At 45.8% G+C, this 11,272-nt stretch overlaps 1 protein-coding gene across 1 annotated transcript in view; it reads left to right on the forward strand.

Moving 5' to 3' along the window:
• PARP1 (poly(ADP-ribose) polymerase 1) overlaps window positions 1-11,044 on the forward strand; it is a 53,938-nt gene extending 42,894 nt beyond the window's left edge. The window contains 4 exon segments of the mRNA XM_083175534.1: window positions 1,506-1,633; window positions 1,772-1,833; window positions 2,068-2,182; window positions 10,457-11,044. Coding sequence (XP_083031660.1) covers window positions 1,506-1,633; window positions 1,772-1,833; window positions 2,068-2,182; window positions 10,457-10,541 — 390 coding nt within the window. The 3' untranslated portion in view covers window positions 10,542-11,044.
• The last annotated feature ends 228 nt before the right edge of the window (window positions 11,045-11,272 follow it).

Consider the following 11,272-nt stretch of genomic DNA (forward strand, 5'->3'; position numbering starts at 1 on the left):
AACATCTGCTGGGTTTAAATGTGGTGTTTGTTTGTGTCCTGTAGCTACCAGTCCGACATTGGTGCTCTCCTTAGTCTAAAGGTGCATACACGCTGGGCGTTCTTTGCCCAGTGTGTATGCCGACTGATCATGTGATGATCACTGGCGGATAAATTGCTCAGTGTATACACACCAAGCGATTTTCACCCAGCCTGGTGATTTTTGACCTAGGGGGAGGGGAAGTGAACCACTTTCCATAGTATGAGACTATGGAAAGTGGTTCACTTGGCCTGTAAAACAGACAGGGGGGCAGCGTCAGTTGGCAATCATGTGGAAGCTTTCACTGTCCCCATACACACTGAGGGATTTTTGAGCTGATAATCGACACTTGTGTACGCACCTTAAGACTGATGGCAGTTGGGAATACATTTATTAAAGCTTCTAAATTAAAATTAGGTTATGTTGCCCACAGTAATTTTCTAGGGTGCAATAGAGAAATGAAGGATCATATCTGAATAGTTGCTAAAGACAACATGCTTTTTTAATTTTTAGAAGCTTTAGTAACCTTACCCCCATTGTGCCTAGTTTTATTCTTTATTACCAAATGTTTATATAGCGCACACATATTCAGCAGCGCAGACAATATTTGAACATTCATATCAGTCCCTGTCCCAGTGGATCTTAAAGTGCATACATATTCTAAGATTTTTTTTTTTGACCTATATCATTTATTTTGGCCCTTCTGGAGGATATGGGTTAAAAATACCATTCAGTGTGTGCTACGAAAGACGAATGATGATGCGCATACCCGCCGGGCGTTCATCAATGTTGTCCGGCGACTGTGCAGGCAGCTCAAATTGGACATCTTTAAAAACAAAAAAAAGCCTATAGACCAGGGATGGCCAAACTGATCCTCGAGATCTACCAATGGTCCACGTTTTCCACATCACCCAGCCGGTGCACAGGTGTAGTCATTACTAACTGTCACATTGTCAAACCTGCTGCATTCATTCCTATTCTAGATCCACAGGTGGCCTGATATACATGAACCGGTTTGGCCATCCATGCTATAGACTATAGCTAGATCATTCAGTGTGTACGCTCTATACCTTTCATCCAGGACACTGGGGAAGTTCAAGGGAAATTGGTCACCAATGTCTTTCAGGGCAAACATTGCCCAGAGTGTATGCACCATTACAATCTATATTCCCTACCACATGTATAGGCATTTAAGCTAGGGTTTATTTTGTTGGGAGCCAATAAACCTAACAGTATACCTTTTAGAGTGTGGGAAGAAACCGGAATGCCCTGAGGAAACCCACCTAAGCTTAGGGAGACTATTTAAACACCACACAGTTAGGGCCGTGGTGGGTATTATTAGACAGAAGCAACATCACCGATGCACTAATCTAGCCCACAAAATAATGATGAAAAAGATTCACATTAAAATAAAGCAAACCGTGACCCCTTCATCTGCCACCCTCAGGACTGCTTGCGTTTAACACGTCTATGCCCTTCTTCCACAGACTGGTTACATGTTCGGTAAGGGTATCTATTTTGCCGACATGGTCTCTAAAAGTGCAAACTACTGTCATCCAATGCCGGGTAACCCCATGGGTCTGCTCCTGCTGGGAGAAGTTGCTCTAGGAAACATGTGAGTAAATGGGGAGAAATGTCAGTGGCTGTGCGAACACAAACTCTCTCATTATGTTCTACATTATGATTACGAAGATGTGAGATCTGTACGTAGTCGTTTCAAGTACTGAGCTTAATGCGTGTCCTTCTCTTTCAGGCATGAACTAAAGGCTGCTGCGCACATAACAAAATTACCAAAGGGTAAACACAGTGTGAAAGGTAAGTGCAGCCGTGTCTGGTCACCTGTCTAGTAGTCCTGTTACATGCTTACCAGCGTGCGTCTACACCTCTTCCTACATGCCGCCACTGTTTCTAGGCACAGAAATGCCCCAGAGTAGATTCTACATTACATTACTTGCATTGTGACGCTCTCTGCGTTTCTGCTACTGCACAAACACACCATTCACATTGGCAGGGTCTGGCTTCTGCTAACATGCTGATTTCATATTCCAGGTTTGGGCAGAACAGCGCCTGATCCTTCTGCCACCGTACAGCTGGACGGAGTGGACGTTCCCATGGGAAAAGGCACTTCCACCAACATTAATGACACCAGCCTATTGTATAACGAGTATCCTTTTTTTGTATGCCCCCATCGCCGGACGGACACCAGTGCTGGGTTCATGTCCTCGTGCTCTGTGAATTGATCATTATGGGTGTCTCCAGCTTTTGGTTGCTTTCGCCAGTTTCCAGTAGCAACGCCTTCCATGTTGCTACGAGTGTCATTAGAATTATTGCTGGTCTTTATCTGTAAGTAGCCACAATTGGTCTGCCTGACTGGTGGCTAGTGATTTGCCTGACCGGAAGCCGGGAGTTTGTTGCACCGGGGTATGGGTCATTGGGTTGACCCATCTTAGGTTGCCATGCATTGGGTTGAGCACTGAAGGTCGACAGGGTCGAAGGTCAACAAAAGCATTAGGTCGACAGTCAAAAGGTCAACATGAGCTTGTTTGTTTTTTTGTCACAAATGTCGACCTAGTCAACATGGACACAGTCTAAGTGTACCTCAACCCATCGCACGGCTCGCCATGCTTCGGGCGCGGCGCCTCACTGCACTCTGCTAAATACATAAAAGTAGATTTTGATTGGTTGCCCCTAGCAACATCCCACGTGAAACAAGAACTCCCATCATAGTCCATTCCCCCCTTGGAATGAAGGATAGGGAAGAGTCATAGATGATTCCCAGGCAGCGGACTTCAGAGGAGAGTATTCCCTTCAATGAGTGAGCAGAGGAAACAATGACTGCAGTCTTAAGGTGCCCATACATGGTACAATTATTTTATACAATATCGCATCTCATCTCATTGCATCGCACGGGTTTTGCGATGAGATGAGATCTAGTACAAAAAGTATGTGCTGCGCATACTTTTTGTACTAGATCTCATCTAATTGCATTGCAAAACCTGTGCGATGAGATGCGATATTGTATACAATAATTGTACTGTGTATGGGCACCTTTACCTACGGAGTCTCACAATGAGCTGGAACATCCAAGATGAGATCACATAAAATACCACAGGGACAAGGACCGATCAGGGGAGGAGAGGAATGTTTGGGTGTAATGGGTGCATCTGATGGGATCATCAAGTAGATCACGGGTGTCAAACACAAGGCCCGACAGACCTCGTCATGTGGCCCGCGCAGCCACCTTTTTCTCTTTTTTGAGAGGTTTTTTTTGCACTGCCGGCGGCCATGTTCCTGTGGTCTTTTAAGATGTCTGCGGCCACAGGAACATGGCCGCCGGCCTCCACGGCTACGTGGAGGAGGGCCCGGCAGCCTGTTCCCTCTTATTGAGGCAGTGGCAGACGCTGGGTGGGGACGTCATGACGATGACGCCTCCCACCCACGCGTCTGCAGAGAGGAAGGAAGGCAGGTCGAGTCGGGGGGGGGGGGGGGGGGGGGCGCAGCAGGACAGGCCACGGCGCAGAGAGTGGAATTGAAATTACTGGAGCCGCAGCAGCAGTAAAGGAGCCTGAGGGATAAAATACAGTAAGTTACATAAAAAAACAATATATCTGGTGGTGGTGTCATGGCATTACTTTTATATTATACAGGGGGAGCAGCCTGTGGTGTCATTATTATTGTACAGGGGAGCAGCCTGTGGTGTCATGGCATTATGCCATGACACCACAGGCTGCTCCCCCTGTATAATAATAATGCCATGACACCACAGGCTGCTCCCCCTGTATAATATAAAAGTAATGCCATGACACCCCAGGCTGCTCCCTCTGTATATCCATATGAAGAGTGCATAGCCACTGAAAGCAAAACCAACCCAAAGAAGTTTTTTAAATACATAAATAGTAAACGTTTAATTAAGGAAAACATAGGCCCACTATCTGATACTAGTGGAAAAAGTGTTACTGAGGACAAGGGAAAAGCAAAACTGTTAAATGAGTTCTTCTCATCAGTATTTACTAAGGGAGAGCAGACTGTGGAACGAACATTTACCACAAACGGGACAAATAAGCCAGATCTCATTGTGGATTTCACGCCGAAGGAAATAATACTGAGGCTAAGCAAACTCAAAACAAATAAATCACCAGGGCCAGATGGGATTCATCCGAGGGTATTAATGGAATAAAGGGATGAACTAGCTACCCCCCTACATTATATCTTTAGCAAGTCACTATCGTCAGGTATAGTACCAAAAGATTGGAGAATAGCAGAGGTAGTGCCAATATTCAAAAAAGGAAGATCCCGCTAATTACAGACCCGTTAGTTTAACATCAATTGTGGGTAAACTATTTGAAGGATTTTTAAGGGATGGTATCCAGAAATATTTAGATCATCACCGTCTACTCAGTACTAACCAACATGGGTTCGTGAAAAATCGTTCATGCCAAACTAATCTACTAGGGTTCTATGAAGAGGTTAGCAAAAACCTTGATAATGGAAATGCTGTAGATGTGATTTTCCTAGATTTCGCTAAAGCATTTGACACTGTCCCACACAAGAGATTGATTAATAAAATGGAGAACCTAGGATTGGGTGAAAATATCTGCAGATGGGTAGGGAATTGGCTATGTAAGAGAACAAAGAGTGGTTGTGAATGGTGCTGTATCAGATATGATACCGGTACTAAGTGGAGTGCCCCAGGGTTCGGTTTTGGGGCCCATTTTGTTTAACATTTTTATTAACGATATTGGGATAGGGTTACTCAGCAATGTATCCATCTTTGCGGACGATACAAAACTTAGCAAAGTCATCAAATCATCAGAAGATGTCACCATGCTTCAAAATGATCTTGCAATTCTAGATGAGGGGGCAAAAAAATGGAAGATGAGGTTCAATGTAGATAAATGTAAGGTTATGCACCTTGGGAGACACAACCAGTGTGCAAGTTACAACCTTAGCGGAGAGGAACTGGGTAATTCCATACTTGAAAAGGATCTAGGAGTCCAAATAGACAGCAAACTAGGATGTAGTGCCCATTGTAATGTAGCTACAAAAAAGGCCAACAAAATTCTGGCCTGTATTAAGAGGGGAATGGAAACTAGGGACTCGAGGGTAATTATGCCACTATATAAGTAAGTATAATTTATATAGCGCACTTTCTCCAGCAGGACTCAAGGCGCTTACAGACATTAAAAAACAATGCACATAATACAGAGGATGTTGGTGGTACAGTAACAGACATGTCACAGACAAAAGAAACTCCTGAGCACACAGTAAGCAATAATGCAGGAGTGGTGCAGCATTTTGGATAATAACTTCCATGGGTTGTGTACTCCACCCTGACAAGGTACCAAGTGCGGCAGCCGTTTTAGGCGCTCTGCGTAGGATTACCCAGGGTGAAATAGAATACCCCTAAAAGAAATTACCCAAAATGGATGATTTCAATGTATGCTCAGGTCCATGGTGAGACCTCACCTAGAGTACGGAGTACAGTTCTGGGCCCCACACTATAAAGGGATTTTTGTAAGAACTTACCGTTCGAATCCCTTTCTCTGATATGGTCCTGGTGACACAGCTCAACACTGGGATGTAGGAGGGTCCGAAGGAGCCAGGCACCTATCCTAAAGCTTTAGAGGGTAGGCTCCTCCCCTACTGCATCCCTGGACTCTTCAGTTCATCTTTCAAAGCCACTGGAATACATTAACTCAGTACAAACGCCTGCACATATTATATGCACATTTTATAACAGAAAACTGTTAACTTTTAACCATTTTAACATGAACATCATGAAACTTCTGGCATACTTACTGAGCGTAAGGGAGGGATCGCTGTGTCACCAGGACCATATCAGAGAAAGGGATTCGAACGGTAAGTTCTTACAAAAATCCCTTTTTCTCTTTCAATGGTCCTGGTGACACAGCTCAACACTGGGACGTTCCAGAGCCGGTCCTTTGGGAGGGTACGCTCAGGTCTGCAGCTCTCAGCACTGCTCGCCCGAATGATGCGTCCTCCGACGCGAACTCATGGAATCTATAGAATTTGGCAAATGTGTGAACAGATGACCAAGTAGCAGCTCTGCAAACCTGCTCAGCTGTGGCCCCATGTCGAACCGCCCAAGAGGTGGCAACTGACCTGGTGGTATGCGCATTTATTTTGGCCGGTACTGGTCTACCCACTTTGGTGTATGCAAAGGCTATCACAGACCGCAACCACCTAGCAATAGTCTGCTTAGATGCAGGCCAACCAATCTTGTGTACGTCATACAATACCAACAATGTGTCAGTCTTCCTGACACTCTTCACTCTGTCCACATATATGCGTAAGGCACGCACAACATCCAAAGTTCTCAACTTGTCCCTTTTCTTAGAACCCTCTGGGGGTTGAAACACAGGTAGAACTATCTCCTGATTTAAATGGAAGGTAGATACCACCTTCGTCTGTACTACTGCCTCAGAAAACCCTTTTCTTTTCAAAATGGTGGTTTCAATAGCCAGGCCGTCAAAATCAATCGATCTGAATCCAGGTGATTGAATGGGCCTTGTCTTAGAAGGTCTGGTCTCAGAGGTAGACGCCATGAGTCCACAGACAACCTCTGAAGCCTCGAGTACCAGGATCTCCTTGGCCAATCCGGGGCCACTAAGATCACTGGAACCTTCTGCCCCTGTATTTTCTTCAGAAGTCTCGGTAACATTGGTACTGGTGGGAATGCATAAAGAAGATCTCCCTGCCAGTGAATAGTCATGGCATCCACTGCCTCCGCTAGTGGATCCCTTGTTCTGGCATAGAACCTGGGCACTTGACGGTTGATCCTGGATGCCATCAGGTCCACATCCGGAGTTCCCCACATCGAAGTGATTTGGTGAAACACCTGAGGGTGTAAGCTCCATTCCCCTTCCTTGAGCTCCTCCCTGCTCAGGAAGTCGGCTTCTATATTCTCTATTCCTGGGATGAATATAGCCGATACAGCTGGAACATTCTGTTCCGCCCATAGGAAGATTCTGGACACCTCCCACATGGCCAATTTGCTGCGTGTACCTCCCTGGTGATTCAGATACGCCACAGCTGTGGCATTGTCGGTCTGAATCCTCAAAGGGAGGTTCTGTAACCTGTCTACCGCCAAGGAAATGACTTTCCAGACAGCTCTCAGCTCCAAGATGTTGATTGGTAACGCTGATTCCTCTGCCGTCCACAGGCCCTGAAGCCTGAGATCCAGGACTATTGCCTATTGCCTACAGTCCCAGGTCTGTAATGACCGACCCCACTGAAGGGAATCTACTTCTGTCCACCATTTCAAGGATTCTCGGGTGTCCGAAGACAGCACTATCATCTCGGATTTCATGGTCAAAGTGTCTCCTGACCAAGCTGACAAAATGTTCCATTGGAACCTCCGAGAGTGGAACCTGGCAAATTGAAGCGTCTCGAATGACGCCACCATCTTCCCCAGGAGCTTGAGGCACCTCCATACTGAAATGCTCTGAGCCCTGAGAATCTCCTGGACTAGGGTGACCAGATCCCTGGCCTTTACCTCCGGGAGGAATACCCGATGAAGATGGGTGTCCAGTATGACTCCCAAGAATTGGAGCCTTTGTGACGGTACCAAATGAGATTTTTGCAAATTTAAAATCCAGCCGTGAGCCTGCAAAAAACTGATGGCCTCTGCCAAGTGACTCTGCAGCATGGCTGCTGACTCTGCTTTGAACAGGAGATCGTCCAAATAGGGTAATCGTTTTGGCATCTGAAGCCTCTTATCAGGAGTTTTCCAAGCCCCTTCTATCAATTCCTGTAACCCCTCATCTGAAGGAAAAGTAACAGCCTCCTTCCGCTGTCGCTTAAAAACACCTTTAACAGGAGTCTTATCCTCCACAGTCAGCTTTAAAGCCTGCTTCACAGCTACAATGAGATCCTCTATACCAGCAGCAGAGTTCTCTTCCAAATCATCACCCTGATCCCAGGGGATGTCAGTATACTCTCCTTCCTCTTCATCTACCACAGTAGTTAAAGCATAAGACCTTCTAGGGGTCCCTGCCACATTTTCATCCATTTTGTCCAGCATTTCACTGAACCTGTTAATCCCTTTTGCAGTATCCTGCATCACCTGGATAAGTGCAGGATCTGCCTGGGTAAGAGGCAAGGAGCCAGACGACTGCTGAGATGATGGCATAGGTCTCTGTGATTCTACCAGCCCATCACTCTGCCTGTCCAAAAGCTGCACCAAAGCGTTTACTGACCTGCCTAGGGCCCTGGCCCACGCAGGTTCCATATGCTCTGCCCTATGGGGATCACTGCCCATGGGTCTCACATCAGCGCAAGTAATACATAAGCCCCCCTTGGCCATCTGCTCAGGGACAAACTTTTGTGTGCAAACATTGCACGCGCTCAGTGCATTAAGGGCTCCCTCCCCCAAAACCACAGCCTGATGCTCAGACATGATGCAAGTGATAAATGTATATCTATCAGTATACACAGTGCAAACAATGTACAAGCGTTTATACAGAGGCAATGCACCCAATCACTTATCTGTCTGTTGGTTTCAACTGCGGGGAAGCGATGCCCAGGAAATCCAAGTCACTCTGCCAGGATCAGTAAGCCAGCTCAGCTCCGCTGCAAGCGTTCTGAAAGGCGCCAAAGTCAGAGTGAAGGAAGAGACCACAGGTCCCTGCTGCTGCGGGGTCCGTGACCTTTTGGCGCCAACCACCCCCAGCAAGCCGCTCCTTAGGTAGGATTTCCTAGTTCCAGTGTCTCCCCCTCAAATGGGGATCACTTGGAACATGCCTGTCACAACGCTGCTGTCCTCTCATCTAGGAGCTCAGCGTGTAAGCTCCGCATAAAATGGCCGCCGCCATCACGGAGCGCCTGTCCCCCATGATCCCCACCTAAACGTGGAGCCGGTTTCAGGGTACTCCGGAGCCCAGGCAGCCTTTTAGAAAAGGCTATAAGCGCTGCACAGGGGGACCAGACAGTGTCTCCCTTGTGCACAGTGAGCTGACAGGACGCGCTTCTGTCAGCTCCTGCTGCGCAAGCAGTGTGAGGATTCACTATGAGAATCCTCACACTGTGCCTACCTAGCTAGGGTGAAAGTTAATAAAACAATAAAAATCCCCTAACTACTCTAATTCTTCGGCTGCTCCTGCAGCCCTTTAGAATAGCACCCACTCCAGTGGGCACCTAACACGAACTGAAGAGTCCAGGGATGCAGTAGGGGAGGAGCCTACCCTCTAAAGCTTTAGGATAGGTGCCTGGCTCCTTCGGACCCTCCTACATCCCAGTGTTGAGCTGTGTCACCAGGACCATTGAAAGAGAAAAAAAGGACATCATAGAATTAGAAAAAGTCCAAAGGCGAGCAACAAAGCTTATTAGGGGAATGGAGAATTTAAGCTACGGGGAAAGATTAAGCAATTTGGGACTATTTACATTAGAAAAGAGACGTTTAAGGGGGGACATGCTCAACATGTACAAGTATATCAAGGGCCAATATAAGGAACTGTCACACACCCTATTTTCTACTAGAAAGGAATCTAGGACGCGAGGGCATGAGTATAGATTAGAAGAAAAAAGATTTCATTCAGCTAGTAGAAAGAATTTCTTTACGGTCAGAACAGTCAAACTCTGGAACTCTCTTCCCAGAGAGGTGGTAACGGCTGGCTCATTAAATGCGTTCAAGGCAAAGTTGGACAAACATTTACTGGAGAAAAACATCCATGGGAACAAATAAGAAATATAATTTGTCTGTAAAATACCAGAACCTACCAAATCAGCAATGGATATCTATACCAGGTTGAACTAGATGGACGCAAGTCTTTTTTCAGCCTTACCTACTATGTAACTATGTATTATAATAATAATAATGCAATGACACCACAGGCTGCTCCACCTGTATAATAATTTGTGTCATGGCATTACTATTGTTATATTATACAGCGGGAGCAGCCTGTGCTGTCATTGCATTATTATTATACAGCGGGAGCAGCCTGTGGTGTCATTGCATTATTATTATACAGCGGGAGCAGCCTGTGGTGTCATTGCATTATTATTATACAGCGGCCCTTTGAGGGTGACCAAACTGCTGATGCGGCCCCCGATGAATTTGAGTTTGACACCCCTGAAGTAGATGGTCTAGAACACAGATTCTTGGGAGATTCCTATAAGTACACCAGTGATCAGCAACAGGAGGCCCCTGAGCTGTCACCCACGGCACCCACCCTTCCTGCATTATGGTCTTGTAGCGGCTTGTTCTAGTTGGCTCCGTTCATTAGAGTATGGCTGGTCTATGGACTTATTTCCTAGTGGATTAATAACCCACAGTCATGTATGTGATTGTGGCCCAGCCCACAGAATAGCAGCCACCACTGTGTGTAAAGGACGCATTCACTGGTTATAGCACAGGCTGATCCGGGTTCTAATTGCTGTTCAAATTGTTGTTTTTTCACCTTAACGCCTCTTTTTCCAGATATATTGTGTATGACATTGCCCAGGTCAATCTGAAATATCTCCTGAAGCTGAAATTCAATTACAAAGGAGGACTTCTGTGGTGATCATCCCCGCCCTGCATACAGCAACTTTGTAGATATATAAACCTTTCAAACTGACCTAATGTCCACTTTCGGCTACCTAACTACTTTCCAAGAACTTCCGCGGCGAACACACAAGAACTTGGCTTTCTACTGACCAGAAGGGGGCAGTAGTGATATGCACTAGAATACATTACTAACCCCACAAATATCCTTGTATGCATCCGATGTAGCAAAGCTTCCTATAACTAGCAGGTACAGTAGGCCGCCGCCAGCCCCAGATGCAGACACGCTGCTTACTATTCATGTATATTTGCTGATATTCAAAGTGGTGCATCGTGCTAGAGAGAAATACAATGGATGGAACAATAAGACGCGGCAAAGATTTGAGCATATGGAGCTGTATTTCCTTTGTGTTGAAACCGTTCTTCCATTTCGTTCAGAATTGTTCAAAGTTTTTCTTTATTTTAAGGTAAAAAAAAAAACACAAAAAAAGAGTTTGAATAAAACCAATTTCTTACCGGTTAGTTTTGTACAGATGGGTGAATTATTTTTTTTAATTTTTTTTGCCGGTTTGTGAATTGCGGCACATTTCCCAGAATGCTTTTGGCTGTTTGGGTCCCTCATCTGGATTTGATACCTTCTACACGGCACAAAATAAAGCCACACCCTTATTTCTCAAAATGACTCCTCCTTTGTTGTCCCGGTAAACCGTTGCACAACCACCTCCGTAATGTTCCCAATGAAACAAGGTG

The sequence above is a fragment of the Crinia signifera genome, chromosome 3 (genome assembly GCF_055691185.1).
Source record: "Crinia signifera chromosome 3, ASM5569118v1, whole genome shotgun sequence".
NCBI classification, from domain to species: domain Eukaryota; kingdom Metazoa; phylum Chordata; class Amphibia; order Anura; family Myobatrachidae; genus Crinia; species Crinia signifera.